General features: G+C 47.8%; 3 protein-coding genes across 3 annotated transcripts in view; all 3 read right to left on the minus strand.

The window, feature by feature from the left end:
- Positions 1-8,810: 8,810 nt before the first annotated feature.
- Positions 8,811-9,517, minus strand: S100A16 (S100 calcium binding protein A16). Its single transcript, XM_006861464.1, has 2 exons — positions 9,365-9,517; positions 8,811-8,969 (listed from the first exon to the last, which is right to left on the minus strand). The coding sequence occupies exons 1-2, from the start codon at positions 9,515-9,517 to the stop codon at positions 8,811-8,813; spliced, it is 312 nt and encodes a 103-aa protein (XP_006861526.1).
- Positions 9,518-16,148: 6,631 nt separating this feature from the next.
- On the minus strand, positions 16,149-17,186 carry S100A14 (S100 calcium binding protein A14). The gene is made up of 3 exons (XM_006861720.1): positions 17,157-17,186; positions 16,509-16,655; positions 16,149-16,286 (listed from the first exon to the last, which is right to left on the minus strand). The coding sequence occupies exons 1-3, from the start codon at positions 17,184-17,186 to the stop codon at positions 16,149-16,151; spliced, it is 315 nt and encodes a 104-aa protein (XP_006861782.1).
- Positions 17,187-21,344: 4,158 nt separating this feature from the next.
- Positions 21,345-24,082, minus strand: part of S100A13 (S100 calcium binding protein A13) — a 16,840-nt gene continuing 14,102 nt past the window's right edge. Inside the window, exon 2 of the mRNA XM_006861465.1 lies at positions 21,345-21,488. Coding sequence (XP_006861527.1) covers positions 21,345-21,488 — 144 coding nt within the window. The remainder of the gene's footprint in view (positions 21,489-24,082) is intronic.

The raw sequence follows: 24,082 nt of genomic DNA on the forward strand, positions 1-24,082 counted from the left end.
GACTAAGGGGCGCCTGACCAAAACCATAGTATTTTCAATAACCTCATATGCATGTGAAAGCTGGACAGTGAATAAGGAAGACCGTAGAAAAATTGATGCTTTTGAGTTTGGTGTTGGAGGAGAATATTGAAAGTGCCATGGGCTGCCAAAAGAACTAACAGATCTGTGTTGGAAGAAGTGCAGCCAGAGTGCTCCTTAGAGGCCAGGATGGCCAAACTTCGTCTCTCATACTTCAGACATATTGTCAGGAGGGATCAGTCGCTAGAGAAGGATATCCTGTTTGGTAAGATGAAGGGTCAGAGAGAAAAAGGAAAACCCCCAGCAAGATGGATTGGCAAAGTGGCAGCATCAATAGGCTCAAGCGTGGCAACAATTGTGATTGTTTCATTCTGCTGTGCATAATGTATCTATGAGTCAGTACCGACTCGATGGCACTTAACAACATTCTCAACAACAAAAAAATCTTTTTTTTTTACATCATGGTTATGAAACAAAATGCAAATACCATATTTTTACACAAATAATGTGCCCCTTATACTGTCCTTTGCAAACACCCAACCCCCTCACACATTAGTTTTTTTAGCGCTTTGTGGAGCTATGGATTAATGTGCTGGACTGCAAGGTCGGTTTGACCTGCAATATCGGCAGTTCAACCTCACCAGTCACTCCTTGGAAACCCTATACAGAGTCACTATAAGTTGGAACTGACTCAACAGCACTTAACAACAACAATAACATGAGCATTATAAATGTGCATGATATCTACATGGGAATATTATATGCAAAGATACCGTTCTTTATATCTCAACATTTTTAAATTGGCTAATTAACTTCAGAAATTGGAACCTTGGATCCAGAAAATAGGAGTAAGTATAAATGTCCTATTTTCCTCACTGGCAGAGTCCATAGATATTTCCTAAAATAGAAACACATAGTGGGGGCTTGGATTTTTATCGCTGGGACCTTTAAGGAATTAATTTCTTATGATGAAAAAATCATTTCCTGAAGTTTAGGAATTTCTTCACTTTTCTTTTGATATTTTCCTTTGGTTAACTACCAAAAAAAATTAAATAGTCCTTTTTATTACAAATAACTTGCATTATAGCTTCACTTTTGTAAACTTTTTACTATTAATCTCTATGTGTCTTTCTAGCTGCATAGAAAGATACCCAAATGGTGCTCATCAAATGCAAATGCTTATTTCTGGATGTTGGGATGGTGAGTAATTTTTTCCTTCCTTCTCTATACTTTGCTGCATTGCTTATTTTCCCTTTAAATGAACATAGGTCATGGGCATTTTGCAAAGGAAGTAGAAAATATTACCTTGGCAGTTCTTTCTAACTGCCATGGTGAAGATTGAAGCAGGCCATGTTGGAGCAGAGAATGTTGGCTACTACTGCAGTGGTAGGACCATGGGGTTTTGAAGCAGGGGTAGGAGCTTTTAAGAGGACAGAAGTGGACAGTTTTGAGATTTATTGTTGAGGTAAAACCAATAGAACTTGCTGATCAATTGGACATGGGGATTGAAAGAAAGCGGAAAATCCAGGGAGACTTCTAGGCTTTGGACTTATATAATTGCGTAGATAGTAGCATTTTTTTTTTCAACAATAGTGAATATTAGCAAGGTGGATTTTGAGAGAAAATGTAGTTTATTTGTTAACATGGTAAGCTTCAGATACTGTGAGATATCCATGAGATATCCATGTGGCAGCTCTTTAAGTCAGCAAATATTAAGCACTTAATTTGTGCTAGGAACTGGTATACAGGAGTCCTGGTGTTGTGCTGCAGGTTAATGCGCTGGACTGCAAGGTCAGTCTGAACCACAAGTTCAGTGGTTCAACCTCACCAGCTGCTCCTCAGAAATCCTATACAGGGTCATCAGGAGTCAGAACTGACTTGCTGACACTTAACAACAACACAGGTTTACAACAGTAAAGAAGACAGATAATAAATTTTCCCTTATGACATTTGTGTTGTAGTGAGGAAAAACAATATATAAAAACTGATGCTCTGCTTTGTAAACCTTAACTTAATTCACAATAAAAAGTAAAATAAGTAAGTAAATAGTAAGTAAGATGCACATATTTTAGAGTCTATCAGTGCTATGTAGAAAAATAAAGCAGGAAAGAGGAGTGGGGAGTGCTAATGCACTTGTTGTTGTTAAGTGTCATCAAGTCAGTTCTGACCCATAGCGACCCTGTATAGGGTTTCCAAGGAGCGAGTGGTGAGCTTGAACTGCTGACCTCGCAGTTCAAACAGCTTTGCAGTCTGGCGCATTAACCCACAGCGCCACACCAGGACTCCAAGGCACTCCAAATTTAAATTTAAATTTAAAATGCTCTCCAATTTAAAATAAAATGATTGTAGATGATCATCATTTAAGCAAAGGTCTGAAGTATAAGAGGGAGACACTTCCAGTAACTTAAATTTAGCATGTCTCGTCTTGCCACTGGACCTTTCTTTATACATGATGATTCTTCTTTTTGGGAAGATTTTTGCTCATCTTTCAAATCAACTGTCATTCCCATCAAGGATATTCCCTCCCCCAGATAAGTCAGGTTTCTTTGTTTTAAAGTTCTGACGAATGTGATTCTTTTTCTTGGAGGTTACCTCAGTTCATAATTAATCTGTTTTGTGCGATCATAGGAGTCTCTCGGTAGTGCAAACAGTCAAAACACTTAGCTGATAACTATTAGGTTGGTGGTTCAAGTTCACCCAGAGACTTTCCCAGAAAGTCCTAGCACTCTAACTCTGCAAAGTCAGTCATTGAGAACCCTATGTAGCCAAAGACAATGTTCTACATTCTACTTTGGTGAGTAACAGCTGGAGTCTTAAAAACTTCTGAGTGGCCATCTATTGGTCTTTCCCAGATTGGAGCAAAGAAAGGTAAAGAAAATCAAAGACTCAAGGAAACAATTAGTCTAAAGAACTGAAGGACCACGTGAACCCCAGCCTCCAAGACCAGAAGAACTAGGTGGTACCTAGCTTCCACTGTTGACCACTCTGAAAGGAATCACAATAAACAGAGAGTGGGAGAAAATGTGGAACAAAACTAAAACAAAAAACAGTCCATGCTCACTGGTCTGAAGAAAACTGGTGGAACCTCCAAATCCTTTACACACCCTTCAGACTTGGAACTGGACTTTTTTCTTTTTTTTTTTCAGTTTTGTTGATCCCATGGCTCAATTTCAACCAAATTATAGACAGACCTGTAAGACATGCGATAACGCCAGGGAGGTACACATTCCTTAGAACAATCAGTCATACAAGATCAAAAGGGCAGTATTTGCCCAGAGATAAAGCTCAAAAGATAAGAAGGTATAGGAAAAAAAGGTGAATGGAAATGGTAAATATAGGAAGAAAGTGGACAGAATGCTGTTACATTGTGGAGCTTGAAATCAATGTTACAAAGCAAAATGTGTATGAATGGAATACTGATTTGCTCCGTAAACTTTTACTCAAATCACAGTAATAAGTTGAGAGAAAAAACACCATATGAAGCACAGTTCAACTCTGATTCATATGGTGTTGCCGAACATATCAAATTGACAGCAACTGGCTATTTTGCTGTCTGCCCCCTCTGAACTGTGAGCCTCATAAAATCAGGAAACTTACCTGTTCCTACTCTTTGTTACAGTACCTGCTGTGTCTGGCACATACAAGGCCCTATATATAAGTTCTTATCAATGGAGAAAAGATGGAAGTTGTCAAGGACTTCATTCTTCTTGGATCAACTATCAACACTCATGGAAGCAGCAGTCAAGAAATAAAACGATTTCTTGCATTAGGCAAATCTGCTGCACAAGACATTTTTAAAGTGTTGAAAGCAAAGATATCAGCTTGAAGACTAAGGTGCACTTGACCAAAGCCATAGCATTTTCAATAACCTCATATGCATGTGAAAGTTGAACAGTGAATAAGGAAGACTGTATGTAGAAGAACTGATGCTTTTGAGTTATGGTGTTGGAGGAGAATATTGAAAGTGCCATGGGCTGCCAAAAGAACTAACAGATCTGTGTTGGAAGAAGTGCAGCCAGAGTGCTCCTTGGAGACCAGGATGGCTTCTTATATGTCGGACATATTGTCAGGAGGGACCAGTCGCTGGAGAAGGACTGGTCAAAGGAAAAGAGGAAGATCCCCAGCAAGATGGTTTGGCAAAGTGACAGCATCAATGGGCTCAAGTGTGGCAACAATGGTGAGGGGGGCCCAGGATCAGGCAGGATCTGCTGTGCATAAGGTTGCTATGAGTCAGTACTGACTCGATTGCACCTAACAACAACAACATACATGAATGAAGGACTCTTGGTGTGGGATTGCAGGATAAGCACCGCACTGCTAATGGTGAAGGTTGGCAGTTCAAACCTGCCAGCTGATGAAAGAGGCTCCTTTCTGTACCTACAAAGTTTTACAGCATGGGAAATCTTACACCGGAGTCAGTATGATTTGGAATTGGCTGGATAGCAGTGAGGTTAAGAGGCGGTATATGTGAATGAATGAATGAATGAATGAATGAATGAATAGGTCTGCCACAGAAGCAGTCATAGTCCTGTTAAGCTGGGTCTGCAGAGGGTTTTACTGCACTCCATAGTTATTGCAGGCAAGCTCTGGACAATTAGCTCTGCCTTTTAGGCATTCCACACTAACTGGTAAAAGGTTGAGGTCTGAGTCACAGCTCACTGGTGACCAACAGTGTGTCCTTGGGGACTTCACATTGTATCTCAGAGCCTGGATATCTTCATCTGTAAAAAGTGGGTTAGGGTTCCTATCTCACAGAGCTGTCTGAAGGACCAAACGGCCCTTAGACATGAAAGTATTTTTTAAAACCTTTAACAAAGGAATCTAAATGAAAACAAAACCAAATGTACAGAAAGTACCAAGGCTGACATAAGTGGTCTTAGGTTTCTTACCCTCATGTGATAAGATGAGTCAGACTGGCACCTGCTTCTGGTCCCTCCCACTTCTCACAGGTGCCCAGAGTGTACCACTATGCTGGGATGAGCTGCCCTCCAGTCCTGAGCCAGGAAGTCAAGTACTTCTGTGGTCCCAAAGACTCCCAAGAGGCCTCAGGACATGACTCTTAACCTGCAGTGTCTGCTTTCACTCCTCAGGGACCTCTCTGGCTCCAGGCCCTGAAGCCCAAGTCCTGACTGCCATTAAGTTCTCTGGCCTCCACCAAAGCTCTGCTTCCTCATCAACGATCTAGGCTAAGACCTAGATCTTAAGCTGAGACTCCCTAGCAACAGTCTCCTAGCTGGGGTCACAAACTCTCCCATGTACCACCAAGTATGGGAGTTGAGGAGGTAAAGGGAGCAGAGAACCCAGTCTCTCAAGGAAGCATGAGCAACCCTGAGGGCCAGGATGGGACTGCTCTACCCAACTCAAACAATCCTCCTGAATATTTCTCTGGTCTCTAATACAGAGTTAATATTTGCCTCCCTACACAATTTCCCTTCTCTCATTGGAAGGAAAGATGGGAATTCTAAGTAGGGCAGAGGGCACAGACATGGTGTAGAGGATTGAAAAGTCACTGAGGAGCCAGCTGGTCACTGAAGCAGACAGGCAGGTGGGCTGCTTGGTCCTGAGTTGCCTCTGGGACTTCTCATGAGATCCTCTAGTGGGTTCTCCCCCTGCGCTCCACCTGGTAGAGGAGATTGGCCAGTTTTATCCTCCCACTACTGGTAGCGTAGTGGTTACAAATCTCCCTCACCACCCCAAGGCTTTGGCACCCTGCCACCCTGTTCTGCCCTCTAAGAGGCTCCTAGTACTTTGTCCTCCTGCCTAGATCTGACCCTCTCCTGCTTTTCATTCCCACTAAGCTTATGCCTCTTCCAAATAGCATCCCCCTGGACAACGAACCACAAGGTCAGCTGTTTAAACCCACCAACACTCCTCGAAAACCTTATACAAGGTTGCTATGAGTTGGAACCAACTTGGACGGCACTTAACAACGACAGTTACCATAATGACTTTTTAAAACAGTTACCAGGAGTCATTCCTGATTCAAGGCAGCCTGTGTGTCAGAGAATTGTGCTCCAATAAGGTTTTCAGTGCTAATGTTTCAGAAGTATATCACCAGGCCTTTCTTTTGAGGTGTCATTGTTGTTGTTGTTGTTAAGTACCATCAAGTCGGTTCCGACCCATAGTGACCCTGTATAAGGTTTTCGAGGAGCAGCTGGTGAGCTTGAACCACCGACCTCATGGTGCAAACCAACTTTGCAGTCCAGTGCATTAACCCACAGTGTCACACCAGGACTCCCTGATGAAGTTAGGGGGGGTCAGATGCTGCCTCCATTCCATTTTTGGCAGCGGTGGTGGTGGTGATGGTGGTGATGTGCTGTGGAGTCAGTGCAGACTGATAGTGACCCTGTACAGGGTTTCCGAGGCTGTAAATCTTTACTGGAGCAGAAAACCTCATCTTTCTCCCGTGGGACAGCTGGTAGTTTCGAGCTGCTGACCATGAGATTAGCAGCCTGATTAGTAACCACTACAATACTAGAGCTTTTTTTATAATTCCCTAACTGAATTTTGAAGAATGGTGTACTGCCTAACACATTTTTTAAAGCTGTCAGCTCAAATTTTTCATCAGAAATGTAAATCATCACAAATGCTATAATTTCTGAAGTATAATAGATATGGTGACATATTTTTAAATAAAATTATTAAAACTCTGCTTTAAATGTGCAGTCAATGAAACCTAAACATTATTACAATTTGTCATTCATTGTGTTGTTGCTTTTGTTAAGTGCTGTCGAGTCGGTTCTGACCCATTGCAACCCTGTATAGGGTTTTCGAGGAGCAGCTGGTGAGTTTGAACCACTGACCTTGCAGTTCAAATGGCTTTGCAGTCAGGGACATTAGCCCACAGTGGCACACCAGGACTCCTTGTCATTCATTAATGTGTATATGTTGTTGTTGCTGTGTGCCGTGGAGTCGGTTCCGACTCATAGCGACCCTGTACAGGGTTTCCAAGGCTGTAAATCCTTATGGGAGCAGAAAGCCTCATCTTTCACCCACGGAGCGGCTGGTAGTTTTGAACCACTGACCTTAAGGTTCACAACCCAAGTCGTAACCACTATGCTACCAGAGCTCTCTCTATATATATGTATGTATATTAATATTATATATATGCATTAATGAATATATGTATATGTGTGTATATACACATATGTGCGTATGTATATGTATATGTGTGTATGTGTGTATGTATATGTATGTATATGCATGTGTGTGTATATATGTGTGTATATACACACATTAATGAACAATATATATATATATATATATATATATATAGGAAACCCAATCCAGGGTCGCTATGAATTGAAACTGACTCCACAGCACTTAACAAACAACATCAACATGAACAAGTCCTGTACCATTCAGTGGAGACAGCATAATTATATTCAGGGCAGGAAAAGGTCTGTTCATTTTTAATTGGAGACGTGTGGTTGTGAAGGATGGGTGGGCAGGAAGAACCAACAATGCCTTGACTGCTGGCCTGTTTGGAGGCAGACCACTTGTAAAAGGTTGAGGATCTGTACATGATTCCAATCAAACTATTTGGACCTCTGCAGGTGCTGGGAGATCTTCTTAGTTCTGGGGTGACTGCCCCATTGTGAAAGCCACTAACCCAGAGCTCGGCTGGCTGGATTCTCTGTCCAGATGCTCCATCTTCTTCCCTCAGACTGGCAGGAGCTCCCTCAATGAACAGCCAGGGGAAAAATCAGAAGAAACAGAAACTGACACTGTCCCATTGCAGCTACACGTGATGGTTTCCTTTCCCATCCCCCCATTCCCAACACTGACCTCCCACACCCTCCCTTCCTGCACCCCTCGTTCTCCATCCCACAAATTCTCTGTGTACTGCTGAGCAATCAAGACCTCAGTGTTACTCAGGGTTCGGGACAAGACAAGGGATCATGGTTCCCCTCTCACAGAATTGAAGTGAGGACTAAAGGAAAGCTACTGTGTGCCTGGAAGTTGACTGTGTGTCTGTGTCTGTGCTGTGAAGTCCCAGAGATGGTGACACATTTGACTTTCATGGAGCAGGAAGGCAGCGTTTGCAGGAATCCAGAATTTCTGGCTTCTTTCTTGCTTTGTTCCTGGAGCTTTTCGGGGAGAATCCACCTTGGCTCAGGACCCAGGGCAAAGACTACTGAGGCACAAGGAGGTCCCATGGAGTAGAAAAGTTTAAATGAGTGTTACAAAATGACAGGATAAGAGAGATACAAACTCTAAATCCAGCCTTTATTATTATTCTCCATTGGTTGAACAGGAGGCAGGAAACCCAGACCTACTTAGCTCACTCCCACAAGCAGAGACAGCTCGAGGGGAGGGGATCCCTGGACATGCTTCTCCACCCAGTAGAGGGGCGACAGGACAAGGGTGGGGTGTGGGGTAGGGGAAAGTCTCTGCTGTTTCTGCTAGGAGCAGGGAGAATTCAAGCAGTGAGTCATCCCTGCAGGAGGCCAGGACAGGCCCAGAATCAGGCAGGAATCAAACAGGAACAGCAGAGACATTGGGTTGGGTGGGCTGGACAGATGAGAAAACTCTTAGGGTCCCCAAACAGCACTGAGACCTCACAGAGGGGCCCTCAGGTCCTGCTGGCTCCAGGGACTGAGAACCTCAGTGAAGCACCCCCTGTCTGAGATGCTCACAGAGGGGACCTGTTGTCTCCCTTCACTCCTATTCAGTAAGGGTGAGGAAACAGTGTGGACAGAGAAGCTAGGAGATGAGGCGGTGGGCAGAGAAAGCTGAGCCAAAAGCATGGGGCTGGGTGTCAGAGTCAGTGCCTGGAAGGGGTGGGGGCCCTAGCTGCTGCTCTGCTGCTCCTGCTGACGGATGAGGTTAGCGATGGGGCTGGTGATGCCGCCTATCAAGGTCCAGTACTCGTCAAAGCTGATGCGCCCATCATGGTTGGCGTCTAGGTTCTGAATAAGCTTGTCGGCAGCCTTTCGGTTCCCTGTGTCCTGGGGAGGGACCAAAGGTCAGCCATTCTGAGTGTGGCTGTCCCACACAGCCCACACACAAGATCCTGAGTAAAGACCACTGCAAACAGAGTTCACTGGCTCACAACTGGGCACTAGGGGGTGAGGGAGAGGCCCCAAGGTAGGGAGACCCTGAAAGAACAGAGGAGGTGAGGATGAGACCCCGAGGCAGGAAGATCCTGAAAGGACAGAGGCCTGAAGGTGAGGATGAGGTCCGAAAGTAGGGAGACCCTGAGAGGACAGAGGCCTGGGGATGAGGATGAGGCCCCGAGGTAGGGAGACCCTGAGAGGACAGAGACCTGGGGGTGAGGATGAAGCCCTGAGGTAGGGAGACCCTGAGAGGACAGAGGCCTAGGGGGGTGAGGATGAGGCCTTACCGTCAGCATATGGTTGAGCTCCTTCTGGAGCATCTTGCGAAAACTGCTCTTGCTGATCTTGTTTTTGCCCAGGCCAAAACTGGTCATGTATTTATTGAAGTTTTCTACTAGAACCATGATCGCCTTCTCCAGCTCTGTGTAGCAGTCTGCCATCTCACTACCTCACCTCCTCCAGGGGCCTGGGCAATGTGAGAATAGGGGATGAGAAGAGTCCCCCACACTCACGACCCTCTCCCCTACCCTTATACTCTTCCTGTCCCAGAATCCTTAGCTGGTTTGTCTTGGGGGGCTGCAGGAGAAGGGGAACACTCTGACAAGGTAGGCATGGGTGAACCCTTGAAGGAGAATTATGTGGCTCCTCTAATCCAGGTGTTAACCAGCTCAACCACCTCAGCAGGTTCTCCAGGCCCTTCCCCAGCCCCAGGCCTGAGCTGACAGCTTGTCAGAGTCCAAGTAAGAGCAAGAGGCTCCCATGGGAAGAGGAGTAATTGCCTACCCCTCCTGCCACACCTGGCCAATCAGCTACCAAGGAACTGCAGAGATGAGTCAAGTGTAGACCTGGGATAAGAGCTATGCCCCTGCCCACAAGGTAGCCTGAGAAGAGACTCTAGCCCCAGGCAGTAAAACAGGAGTTAGGGACCTAGGTCCTCCCCAGTCACCCAGTTGGGCCCAAGGAGATTGAGTCCAGGGTCTCAGACCATGGCTGTCCCTCTCTGGAAAGGGGCATAAGTTCTTGATCCATCCAGTCAGACTCTATGAAGAATGCCCCAGTCATGCCCACAGCACTCCTAAAGGGACAGCAGGACCCAAAAATCACCCCACCACCCCCACCAAATTATTACCTAAGTGGAGCAATGACTGGTTTGCCCCAGCTGGAGGCAGTTCCTGGACACAGCTACAGACTGCCAGAGGCCACCAGAATCCCCATTCACCCCAGGACAAAAGACACTCACTTTCTGAGAGAATACAGCCTTCTGAATAACAGGATATGAGGGGAGCAGGCGGATCTACTCTGGGAGTCACCGCCCATGCCCAGAACCCCCCCATGTCAACCCGGGCCAACCACACTCCCCTCCCACCCCCAGGCCCAGGAATGAACTCCGGCTGCCCTCGCCTGTTCTAGATACAGTGGACACAGCTTCTGTGGGACCTGAGCAACTGCCTGTTATACCAAGCCCATCAAAGCTACCTGCCCCTGCCACCTACTTTCAAATCCCCTTCCCCACGGGGTATCCCCATCTCCAGCTCCCTCTACTCTGGCATCTGCACCTAGCTAAGCCTGCACAAACCACACCTCCTGTGGGAAGCCTGCTGTAACCCATGTCCTCAGCACCCTCCTCCAACTCCTACAGATACATCTATATTCAGTGCCCAGAACCCACTGACTGGGGTGGCCTAACCTCTTCCTGGACTTTGTCTTCTAAGACATTCCTTGAGACTGGGACAATATTTTTACACACAGCTACTGTATTTTCTTTACCAAATCATAGGACTCAGAGACTGCCAGGAAGACAAGAAATTTGGGACACATTTGTTTCATTCCTGGATATACCATTGCTCTGCTTTAATCTCTGTGTCTCCGCTAGACCTCTCTTCAAGGGCACAGTGACTTACTCAGGCCTCTCCTGCCAGCCCTGATGCCAGGTAACTATAGCCCCTGAACACCCTTCTGAGTGGCTCAGACGTGTGCCTTCCTGAGGCTGAGACATGGAGAAACAGGACTAGGATGGAAGGAAGAAGGAAAAGAGAGAGGCAGAGGGATCCGTCTGGGATGGAGCAGTCATCCATTTCTGGTTGGGAATCCGGCCCTTTTTCTCCCTGCCTTGCCTGCCTGACCACTCTGGTCTGTGACAGAAAGGACAAAGGATGGAGCTGTGGTTACAGGAAACCATATTCTTTTCCATACAGGCTATTTGTCACAGGCCAATTTCCATACAAAAGTTCTAGCAATCAGAAATGAGAGGAAAAAACATGTTTCAGTACATGAGCTGTCTACTCTGCCACTCTTGAATGGGGGGTGGCCAAACCCAATGACCAAGATTCCTGAGGATACTGACAGGCGGACCCACTTCAGAAAGGTGCCAAGCCTGCTTCCAACTGTGTTTAACCATTCCAGATCTGGAACTAAATGTGGGAAACAGGGAGAGAGAAAAAAGAGAAAGAAACTGCTTCTTTGGGGAGGTGTTCCTGTCTGCTCTCTCCCCAGTCCCACCTACCCCACCTACTACCTGTGTTCTTCATCTACCTCCTTGGAATTTTATTTCTCAGACCACAGGAGTCATCTCCAGACCTTCTTTAATTACCCTACCCAGCCTCTGGCAGCCAAGCAGGCAAGATGCAGAATGGGCATCCCAAGAGAATCCTCAGCTGGGAAACCCCAGGGAGGTAGCTCAGCATCTCTGGGCTTCAGTTCTCCCAGTAATCCACCCTCCTCCATCTTCTTATAAAATGGAAGGTGCTGGAGATAGCCATCTGGACAAATGCTTTTCTGCAGTGTTTTCTGAAGGAAGGATGGCAGAGCGGCACAATCAGGTGTCATTACCCTCTTCCTCCCTCCCTCCCCTGGGGGCCAGGAGACAGGACCTGACACCCCACCCATCCACAGCCACTCACTCCACCTCCCAGTCCTATCCTCTCAACAACCAAGTCAGAGGGAACCCGGGGCGTGGGGGGAGGGCGGAGTCGGATGTGCTGCCCCACCTGTCCCCTCCTTTTGTCACAGGTAGATCCTGACCTGAGAGTGGGGGAACACACACAATGTGCACTGGAGCCTCCAAAAAAGTGGGAATGGAGCTTGTCACCTAGGCCCCCGGTCCCCTCCCCACAAACTTCTCACTGTCTTCTCCTTGGCTGATTCATCATTGAGCAATCAGAAGGCTCCCGCCCACCTCACCCCAGCTTGCTGACTTCTCCAAAAGTCCAAATTGCCCTGACACCATCCCCCTGGATCTCAGCCACTCCAACCCCACCCTCCCACCTCCAGGTTCTGGGCCCCACCCCTTCAAATCCCAGGTCCCCTTAAACCTTGAGTCCCAAACATCTTTCACACCCTTCAAAATCCACCTTCTCTTCTCACCTCCAGAAACACTTCTTGAAGCTTAACTTGTTCCCAAGAGTGGGATATGTCCCTGGACTTCCATTTCTTCTAGTCAACTGTTCTCAGTAAAGCCTCACTCACCCTCAGCCCTAAACTTCACATCTTCTGTGTCCCTTCCATCTCCCTTTAACTACTTCACCCATTAGTTCATAATTCATTGGCTAATCATTCATTGTTCACTTATTCACTCTCATTGGCTCACTTACTCGGTAACACATCCATTCTCTTACTCATTCACTCATTCACCCCTGCTCCCTTCCATTTATAGAGACAGTGCAATCTGAACTGGGCTGGTAATATTTTATTTGCAAGGCTGTTTCAAACACATTCAACCTCAACAGTCATATTCTCTGTTTTCCCTTTACATGCTTTTCCTCAACTTCAGAAGATTAAACTCTCACCTCTCATGCAAGCTCCCTGTCTCATGCTTCCCTAAGCCTCACAGCACTGTCTACAACAGATTCACAGAGACACACACACACAGAGCTAAGAACTCTGCCATTCCTGTTCTCCTCGCTTTGGGTAACCCATCTACCTTCCACCGACTTCTGCTTGGAAGTTTGTAGCATGCAGCTGGACAAGTAACTGGTTCCCCCGCCATTTCTTCCAGATAAGCGGATAAATGAAGCTGGAAGAGTTTGGTGTGGGGAGATACACACACAACGGCTGGCCCTGTCCTCACTAATATCCAGACTTTCCTAGTCAGTGAAGAAAGTCTGAGCTCCTCACCAGCAACCCAATGCTCCCTCTCCAAATACTCCTGCCCTTACCCCCACCTCACACAGGGCTGGGCAGGAGAATGCTCCTATAGTGTGGGTGGCTCTGCCAAGCAAAGCAAGTCAAGCCAGAACCTGCCTGGGTCCTGAGGTGGAGAAGCTATTGAGGTTCGACCCCTTTCCTCTGGGCCTCACCACGTTCCTCCAGGGTCTTATAGTCCCTCCCTGAACGATTCCCAGGGCTCAAAGGAGACCTGCGTAGGTCCTGAGGCAGAGGAGAAGCCACCTCAACCCCTGCCCCCTCTCCTCTGCTTCACTGGATCCTCCCTGGCTCCCCCAAGGTCCCTATCCCAGTATACAACTCCCAGAGCCCAGAGAGGCCTGACACCAGCATCTGGCCACCTTCCTACCCCTACCAACGTATTTCGCCCCTTTTTCTGTTAGGGAAGGATCGGAACAGCTGCGGGCAAAGCTCCGGAGCACTCTGCCCAGTGGCTCAGCCCCTGGAGAGGAGCCCAGTCTGCTGCTGGGCCAGGGGGAGGGGTCTTCCCACCCCGTAACTTCCCCTGTAAACCTCACACAGTCCCCAGCCCCAACCCAGGGATTGAGGGCTCCCCATTTCCGAACTGGCCTCTGGAGAATGTTAATCTTTAAGGAAATCTTCCTGCCCTGCCTCTGGAAGGCCCTTCTCCTCAACCCCCTTCTTTGCCCCTTTTCCTGGCCCCCGAAGCCTGCAGGGCCTCCCTGGCCGGGCCTGGGGCACTCACCTGCCTGCTCAGTCCACTCCTTTCCTGTAGGACTCTGGGGTCTGGCCTCTGGCACTGCCAAGCAGCTCCCCCGTTCAGCCCAGTTGGGACTCCTCCCCGCTGCACTCCCAGAATCTGTCCCACTCCCTCCCTGGCCTGCCTGGTGGAGCTGGCTCTGTGGGGAGATAGAGACTGAGCTCCTTCTTGACTTGGCCCTGGGGTTGGGCCCTTGTTAAAGGGATACACACCTTTTTTAACACCCCTCCACCCCCACTCCAGAGGGAGTGGTAGAAGCTGGCACTCCCCTCAACCCCACCCTCCTAACCCTGCAGGGCCTAAGCAGAACCAGACCTGGTGGAGAAAGGACGGGAAGGACTGTCACCTGCTCTTCTCACCTGGATCACTGGGAGCCCAGTTTCAGGGGCCCCCAATAGACCAGTTCAATGAACACTCCAGGCCAGCCTGACTGGCCCTGGAAACCTCCTTGCTGTTGGGATTTCAGTGGGCCCAAGTCTGATTGATCTTCCGTCTCTAGTTCAGTCCATCAGAAACTCTTCTGAGGCCGGTTCCTGTAGTTGTTGTTAAGTACCATAGAGTTAGTTCCAACTCATAGCGACCCTCTACAGGGTTTCCGAGGCTGTAAATCTTTACCGGAGCAGAAAGCCTCCTCGTCTTTCTCCCGAAGCTGGTAGTTTCGAACTGCAGACCTTGAGGTTAGCGGCCCTATTGTAACTAGTTGCCTTGAAGTTGATTCCAACTCGGAGGCGATTCTCTGTGGGCATAGTAGAACTGCCCCATAATATTTTCAAGACTGGGACGTTTTTGGAAACAGATTGCCAGCCCTGTCTTCCAAAGCATCTCCAACTAGGTTCAAACCACCAGACATCCATTGTGCACTTAACTGCAAGACCCAGGGACTCTATGAGCCATCCTCATATGCAGCATAGGATTCCTCTGGAAACCCTCCTCCATCCCTTCCCTAAGACACACAGAAGCTGGCAGGTTCAATCTCTATCCAGAGGTAGCAGCTGACACCAGAGAGGGAACCCACTTACCCCCTCACACAGTGATGACTTGTTGGCACTGACCACTCACTATGGGTTAGGTTCTCTGCTAAATACTTAATATGAAGTAACACATTATCATCTTGAGCATCCTGTGAGTGACATGTTATTAATATCCCCACTTTACAGATGAGGAAACTGATACTCTGAGAGCATGCCCAAAGTCCCTAAGATAGTAGGTGGCAGAGCAAGTATTCAAACCCAGACCTGACAGCCTGTTACTCAGCCGTGTTTCATAGTCAGCAGGGGCCCCAGGATATCTGGGTTTACGTCCTTTTCCACATACCTGGGACATACCATCATTTCCAACCAGGTCCCATCCCTCAAACAGGTCCACTTCTCCCACCTCTTGGGCCTAGACCCACCCTCAAGTCAAGCCCAGTGGGAAAATGAAACCGTATTCACTTCCACTGCTAACCACTCCAGCCTTGACATGCTCCACCCCTCCTGAGGGCTCTCTGCCACCCAACCCCAACCCCCTCCTCACCCATGTATTTTCAAATACCCAGGGATATCCAATCAAGACAATACTTTTTCTATTTTTTATTAATCAAATGATACAAAACAACCATCATTCTGTAAATACCCAAGCACCCAGCTGGTTCCCTCACCCCTAAAGACAGGCCCTCCTCAGCCTCTCCTTAATCCCATTCCCCCTCTCTCCTTGCTTTATTTAACCCAGGGACAGAACCCTAGGAGGAGGCGGATGAAACTAGAGGTCAGAAGAGATGGCACTGGACAGACAGACAGCTACAATTGGAGAAGACATTAAGAGGGATAGGTTCTTGAAAATACTTTTTAGTGTCAAATATTAATTTAAAAGTTCAGCCTTGCTCCCAGCCCCCTTCCACAAATCAGCCTCCAGACCCCAGCTCCTCTATGCCCTTCACACATTACCAATTTCCTTGACCGTTACACCATTCTTATCCCTCAACATCCATCCCTGGCCCCAACCCACCCCCTGGCCTTCCCTCTGGTGGGACTCCTGGCCTGTTAACTCCAGGGAAGGAGGTGCTCAGAGACCCTGGGAGGGCAGTCATGAGTCTGAGCCTTGTGGCCGTAAGGAGAGGTGGTGGTGGAGACAAAAGTATTATTCCCAGGCCCACAGTCTGCGAGGTCCCCTCCTCCCAACACCCCCCCAAGAATTCCAGGAGAAGATTCTCAACTCCCCGGGCAAGGGCTCTCCAGCTTCACACCCTTGGCTGCTTCTCCAATCAGCTCCCAGAAACTTCCAAACTCCAGTTTAGAGTCATTGCAGCCACCCAAGTTGGCAATTTTTTCTTCCAGTCCGCAGTTGCTCTGAAGGGAAAGAACACACCCACAGCTCAGAAAGGCAGCACCTTCAGATCTTCCCACCCCACCCTGCCCAGAGGTAGGAAGCAAAACCTAAGCCTACCTGGCAGTGGCAAGGGGAAAGGGCTGGGGTTGCTAGTGCCAGGGGCCAGCAGTGTGGGTGGGGTCTTAGAGTGCTTGCTTGGGAAGTCAGGGTACTAGCTGAGGTAGGGTGTACTCCCCAAGTACCGGCATGAGGTGGGGCAGCTGCTGAGTGACCAGGTCCCGTAGCTCCGAGGAAGTCAGCGTCTCCTTTCCACCCTCCACTGAGTACTGATGGAAGTTCTTGATGAGGGTCTCGATGGCCCTCTCCACGTCACTGAATTCCTGTGCCTCCTGAGGACAGGGGACATCATGACTCACATCAAGAAGCTCTACCCACCTGGGGACATCCACAGATCCAAAACGGCAGAAGGGAGCAGGAAATCATCCATGCTCCTACCCACTCCTAAACCCAGAATCCAGTGGCCCCCACCCCATTGGCCTCCCAGCCACAGCGACCTCTGCTCTGAACCACAGGTTAGGCAAGCCAAGTCTTTCCTCCTACCCCCTCCCTCCCCCCCCCCCCCAAGCCAAGTCTTTCCTCCTACCCCCTCCCTCCCCCCCTCTTTCCCCCTCAGTCTCCAGGCAGGGCAGGCCCCAGCACGCAGTCTTCCTGGGAGGACTCCACTGACAGCAACCTGTGTGGGCAACAGGGAGGGGGCTGGGGCTCACAGGTAGAGTCCTTACAGGCTGACAGACCAAGATGAGATGGCCCAAATCAATGGAAAATACAGCCCTCAGTATGGAAGATAGAAGTGTGGGGACAGAAAACACATGAGGAATGAATGGGCTCACCTCAGCGTTGGCTGATCGGCACTGTCCCATGGTGTCCTGGGTGAAGTTGCTCCTCTGTAGAGAGTGGTGTGGTCCTACAACCTCCAAAGGAGCTGATGGCTCATGTTCCACCTAGAGCAGAGGTAAGGCCTGTCTTCCTTCCTCAGCTCCCTGCTTTAGATCCACCCCAAGGGGTCAAAGTCAGTCCTACACAAGGCCCAGTCCCTGCCTAGGCTCCAGGAGCTAAGGTCACAGCCCCCAGCCCAGTCCATTCAGAGGGAATCCCTTAGGCCTCACCTCAGCCTCACCCCCCCCATCTCTTCCAACCTCCAACCTCCTATCTATGTGTCCACACACACTCCAGGACCTGGTCACCAGCCATGCCCCTGGCAGACTAGAATAGAGCAGATGGGTTAAGTGTGCTCTCTGGGCAAGGGCAGACCATTTAGGGAAAAAGACCGCAGTTTCCTTACCTGCTGGCAGCTGCTGAGACTGGACAGGAGGAGTCAGCTCCCTGAGCTCAGTTCTTATACCTGGGGGAAGGGAGGGGAGACAAGGGGCTGGGCCTTATCCCTAAGCCACCCCTACTATTACAGCCACCTGGGCTTTGAGCCAGTGTGTGGGTCCCACCCTCCATTGGCCAGAGCAAAGAGCCCGCCCCCTCACCCCTGCCACAAGGAGGGAAACTTGGAGGGCTGGGTCTTGGGATGTCCCTGGCCCTAGACCAGCATGTGGGGAAAGGAGGGAGGGATGGCTGGGAAGATAGAAAGGGAGAACTTAGACATATCCTGGGGTCAAGCTTGGGGATGGGAGTTGTCAATAACCAGGAACTGAGGTACAGGGGCTAATCAAGGCAGGGTTCACAGCACAGAAGGAATGAGGGGCATGTGGGGTAGAGACAGGTACCCGGGCTTCTCCATGTGTTCAATGTCACACACTCCTCCCAACCAGGGTTAACTTGGATAGTGATACTTAAGTCTGTCCCAACCCCAAGACCCAAGTCTTTCCTAGACTTGGTGGCAGAGAGAAATGGGAAAGACTCTGGTCAAGAGGCAGGAGCCAAAGAAGGGTAACCTGGTAGAGGGGGCCAGCCAGATTGGGTACTGTCCTGACTTCCCTTCTCCCAGAAAGCTCTCCTCAGCACCCAAATGGTGATCTGGCAACTAATCACCTCTCCAAACTCGTTTGGCTGCCTGTTCCTTCCTCTCTTAGCTCCCTGTGGTTTCCCCAACCCAGCAGCTGCACAGCAAACCACACCCCCAATTCCAGTACCCAGAATGGCATTCTGGCCCATCGGTCTAGGGACTCAGCCTTAATTCACCCTCAACCCAAGACTTCCTGCTTATCTTCCCAGGCCCAGTGGTCTGGAACCGGAAGTCACTGATAGGGAGAGGGAGGGATTACAAAGGGCAGAGGAGTCAATGTGGGTCAGAGCAAGAATAAGGTGGGCCCAGAGCCAAAGTTCCTGAACTCCTTTCCTAAACTCTGAAAGCAGACCATACATTCCATGCTCCTCCCTGTATCTCCTCCTGGGGAAGCCTGTACTCTGGTCTCATTCTGAAACTTCCTCTGAGAGGCCTCAACCTGAGGACCAGTCTAAAGGTTTCCCAAGAGCGCCTTAAGGAATCTCAGTGTGTAGGTCCCTCCAAGTGTCTCTCACTGTGCAGGGCCCTCAATGCAGAAACCTCTCAGGAATGTCTCAGCAATATGTCCCACAGGCCCGGCCTGGTAGTCCTTCTGAGCTGTCTCCATCTAGGGAGCCTTTAGATAGAAATGGGAAGAAGAAGAGAGGGGAGATTGTCTCAGCCTAGACGTTCCTCCAGACTAATACCCAGTAACGCAGCTGCCCTCAAGGCCATTGAGTCCTACTCATGGCGACCACATGTCAGAGCAGAACTGTGCTCCATCAGTATTCAATGGCCGATGTCTGATTGCATCCAAGCACATTAACTGTTTGCACCACCCAAACACTTACAGACTAATTGGTTGTTAAGTGTCATTGAATCTGTTCCTATTCACAGCAACCCTGTATAGTGTTTCCAAGGAGCAACTGGTGGACTTGAGCCACCAACCTTGTGGGTATCAGTCCAGTTCACCAACAGCACCACACCAAGACTCGTCTCTATATACTGTTGTTGTTGTTAAGTGCTGTCAAGTCAGTTTCTACTCACAGCGACCTAGTATAGGGTTTCCGAAAGCAGATGGTGGGCTTGAACCACCACCGGCAGTTCAAGTCAACCTTGTGGTCCAGTGCTTATCCTACAGCACCACGGCCCCCAAAGGACTCTACCTGACAGTATGGCATTGGCAACCAGTAGAAAGCAGTGCTCTGAGCTGCCCAGCCCCTGCTCCCTCTAGTGGCAGGTAGTGCAAACCACATGAGAGAAAGGAAAGCTGGGACAGGTAATGCAGCTTCTTCTGGCAGCACCACCACCACCCTCACTCCACATCCTTCAAACAGAACCTGATATCCTCTGTCTCCTTCATTTACTATTGAGGGAGGAATAGAGGGAAAGAGAATTTAGTGTTCCCAAGCACCCATCCCAGTTAATCACAGCAACTCAAATTCCAACCCAGTTCCACCTTTGTAACCTCACTTCTCCACAATTCTGTTTCTTCATCTTTAATGAAGAATTTAAACATGGTACCAACTCAAGGAGCAGACAAAATGATGAGTACTAGCACACAGTAAGCCTTCAACACATGTTCATGCCTGTCATTATCATTTGGCAGCACACATCCCGGTATAAGAAAGCTGGTGGTGGAATGGAAATGGGAAACACAGAGGAAGTGGGATGAGTGATGCTACATTGTGGGGATTCCAATCAATGACACGAAATAAAATGTGTATGAAGTGTTGAACGGAAAACTGATTTGCCCAAACCTGTAAACCTTTACCCAATTCACAATAAAATCTTTACACAGAAAGAAATCTGACAGGAAGGACCCCAAGTCCCAGGAAGTACCTCATCTGACTCTTACCAGATGTCGCTACCTTTCAATAGTCATTTACCAACCACTTGTTTATTGAACATTACACAAGACACGGAGCCTTAGGGGTGTAATGGGTTAAGCACTGGGCTTGCTAACCACGAGCTCAGCTAACCATAAGCCGCTGGTTGGGAGAAAGACGAGGCTGTCTGCTCACATTTGGATTTACAGTCTTGGGAACCCTAAGGTGCAGTTCTACTCTGCCTTACAGGTTCACTGAGTCAGAAAAGACGTAATAGCACTGGGTGGGTATAAGACCTAAGGAGCCCTGGTGGTGCAGTAGTTAAGTACTCAACTGCTAATCGAAAGGTAAATGATTTGAATCCACCAGCTGCTCCACAGATGAAAGATGTGACTGTCTGCTTCCATAAAGATTTACAGCCTTTGAAACCCTGTGGGGCAGTTCTACTGTACCTTAGAGGGACAATAGGAGTCTGAATTTATTTAATTTGGTTTTCGTTTGCTACAAAATATGAGCTAAGTGCTGTGGAATATGTGAAGATGAATAACACTCCCCACTTTCAAGGAACCTAGGTAGAGCAAGCAGTTTGCATTCAACCACTAGCCTTAAAGTTGTAACCCACCCAGTGGCTCTGTGAAAGAAAGGACTAGAAAAACAGCTTCCATAAAGATTGTTGTTAAATACCATCAAGTTGGTTCAGATTCATAATTATCCTGTATAGGGTTTCCAAGGAGCAGCTGGTGGGTTTGAAGCGCCAACCTTGTGGTTCACAGTCCAGTGCTGATCCTACAGTGCCACACCAGGAATCCATAAGGATTACAGCAAAGAAAAGAAACCCTACGGCGGCGCCGTTCTCTAACACACGGGGTGATCAGGAATCGGAATTCACTCTGCAGCAACAGGTTATCCGGCCTGCAAGGAGCTCATAATATTGGGATCCACATTCAGGCAGGGCAAAGCTAGGGCAGTCTTAGGACTTCTGGCGTGGTGTTATGGATCAGCACTAGACTTCAAACCACAAGGTCAGCAGTTCAAACCCACCAGCTGCTCCTGTTGGTCACTATGAGTCAGAACTGACTTTATGGCACTTAACAACAAAGGCAGTCTCAAGAAAAGGAAAAAAAAAAATGGGGCTTGGGGGAGGAGTGAATAAAAAGCACATTTTTCTTTAAGAAGGAAGCTTTATTTGGCGGGAATGGGGTTCTGCCTGGCACGCCTAGTCCTCCCTTGCCCACCCCCATCCGTTTGAGTTGACTTTACTTCTTCCGGATCCCCTGGGACTTCTCCATCCTGATCTCCTTTGCCAGCTCCCCAATCAGCCTCCAATACTCATTGAACTTGAACTCTGAATCTTGATTCACATCCAAGCTCCTCATCTTCTCATCTAAGGAGCCCATATCCTGGAGAGACACCAAGAGGGAGGGCAGAGTTAAAAACTAGGGTTCTTGAAACAAGCAGGGAGGAGAGAATTGTCAACTCTGAGAGAGGGGAGAGGCTGCAACCCCAAGACAGTGCTGCCATGGGACCCACCTTAAGGGGCACCAGCAGAGGGACATGGAAGAAACTAGTTTGTAACATTTGCTGTAGTGTAGATACTTCCATTCAAGGGCAATTTCAAACCACAAACATGATGTTAAGGAATGCTGAGCTGGGAAGAGATGCATACAATCCAATCTGGCCAGCAGGTATGTTCTGGCCCCAGCACACTGTACCAGCCATGAAATTTGACCAAAGATATTGGGGAAGCACTTGTAGGGATGGATCCAATCTGGTCACCCTCAGAGCCAACTTCCTTCATGAGAATTGAACAAGCTCACATCACTGAACTGCTTATTTGCACAACCCTAATACATTCTTATGTATTAGGGTTGTGCAAATAAGGAGCTCTGGTAGTGTAGTGGTTACAAATCGGGCTGTGAGCCTTAAGGTAAGCAGTTCGAAACTACCAGCTGTTCCATGGGAGAAAAATGAGGCTTTCTACTCCCGTAAAGATTTACACCCTCAGAACCCCTGTACAGGGTCGCTATGGGTCAGAACCGACTCGACGGCACTTAACAACAACAACAACAATACATTCTATGGACTCCTGGAGTGGTGCTGCAGGTTAATGCACTGGACTGCAAAGTCAGTTTGAACATCAGGGTCAGCAGTTCAAGCTCACCAGCCATTCCTTGTAAATCCTATAGAGAGTCGCTATGGGTCAGAACCAACTCGGCAGCACACAACAACAACAACAATACAGTCTTTGTGTGGCACTGGATCACAAGGTCAGTTTAAACCACAAAGGCAGTGGTTCAAACCCACAGCCACTCCTTGGAAACCCTAGACAGGGTTGCTATGACTCAAAACGAATTCAGTGGCACTTAACAGCAACACCTTCCCAGGACCCTTAGTGGAGCAGTGGCTAAGCACTAGTTGCTAACTGAAAGGTCTTTGGTTCAAATTCACCAGCCACTCTACAGGAGAAAGATGTGTCGATCTGCTTCTGTAAAGATTGTTGTTGTTGTTGTTAAGTACCATAGAGTTGGTTCTGACTCATAGAGACCCTGCACAGGGTTTCTGAGGTTATAAACCTTTACGGGAGCAGAAAGCTTCATCTTTCTCCCACAGAACAGCTGGCAGATTCGAACTGCTGACCTTGAGGTTGGCAGCCCAACTCGTAACCACTACGCTACCAGAGGTTTAGAACTCCTGTGGGACAGTTCTACTCCTGATGCTCTAAGGATCACTATGAGTCAGAATTGGCTTGATGGTTTTTAGTTTTAATGTCTTCCTTTTTTTCCAGCTGGGGAAGGGTAATGACATGAGGCATTTGATTTTCTAAGGGGCCCTTGACAAAATTTCATAATGTTGTTGTTGTGAAGTGCCGTCGAGCCAATTCCGACCCATAGTGACCCTGTATAGGGTTTCCAAGGCGAGATTGAATCGCCGACCTTGCAGTTCAAATAGTTTTGCAGTCTGGCTCAGTAATGCACAGTGCCACACCAGGACTCAAAATTTCATAATAGGCCTGTGAAATTGATGGATACTTTAAACTGAACCTGCATGATCAAATTATTAGTTGCTGGATAAACAATCACAATAAAAAAGTTGATTTATGAACAATAGATCAATGTCACGTCAGAGAAGGATGCCTCAGACAGACCTTGATGTTCAACATTTAAATCAACATTTGGATGCAGTCAAACCTATAGAGGGCACAAAGCTAATTCACAAAAGAGCTAAACAAGAATTTTGTGATCAGGCTTAACTGTAAAATAATAAAAGCATGGCCAGCGGGAGGCCAGTATGTCCCGTGTAAGATTATATTGGGAGGAAAAACAAAAACATACAATTAGGCAAGAGAAATAAAAGGTATACGTATTGAGAAAGAATATTAGCAATTATATAATTACATACTTAGAAAAACCAAAACGGTGATAAAGGCTTAAACTTCAAACAAGCGTAAGCACTTAATAGTGATGAGTGTTCCAGACATTATGCTAAACACATGACATGCATGACTTCATTGAATCCTCATAAACTGCTACAATGAAAGGCTCCATCAGAACAAGGACCTTTTCCATCCTGTTCACCACCAGAATCCACTGCCTGGGAGTCCGTCTGGTACATAGCAGCTGCTTGTTCCCCACTGTAGGCTGAAGTCTAGGACAGTGTCAAAACAGGACATAATAGCTGCTCAATAAATTCTGGCTGAATAAAGGCAAGACCAACCCAAGGAGGAGTTATTTTTTGTTATGAGTTCATTTCACAGATGAGAATATTAAGGCTCATGAAGATTAACTAACAAGGATGACAAACCTGCATTTGAATCTAGATTGTCTGACTCAGAGCTTATGCTCTTAGCTACTTCATTGTACTCCTCAAAAACAAAAAATTTAAAAAAATTTTAACCATTAGAAATAAGGTCCCATCAACTGAAGAATGGATAAACAAATTGTGGTACATACACACAATGGAATACTATGCTACATTGAAGAATAGCAAGGAAGCG

This window comes from Chrysochloris asiatica, unplaced genomic scaffold (assembly GCF_000296735.1).
Source record: "Chrysochloris asiatica unplaced genomic scaffold, ChrAsi1.0 scaffold00042, whole genome shotgun sequence".
Classification (NCBI taxonomy): domain Eukaryota; kingdom Metazoa; phylum Chordata; class Mammalia; order Afrosoricida; family Chrysochloridae; genus Chrysochloris; species Chrysochloris asiatica.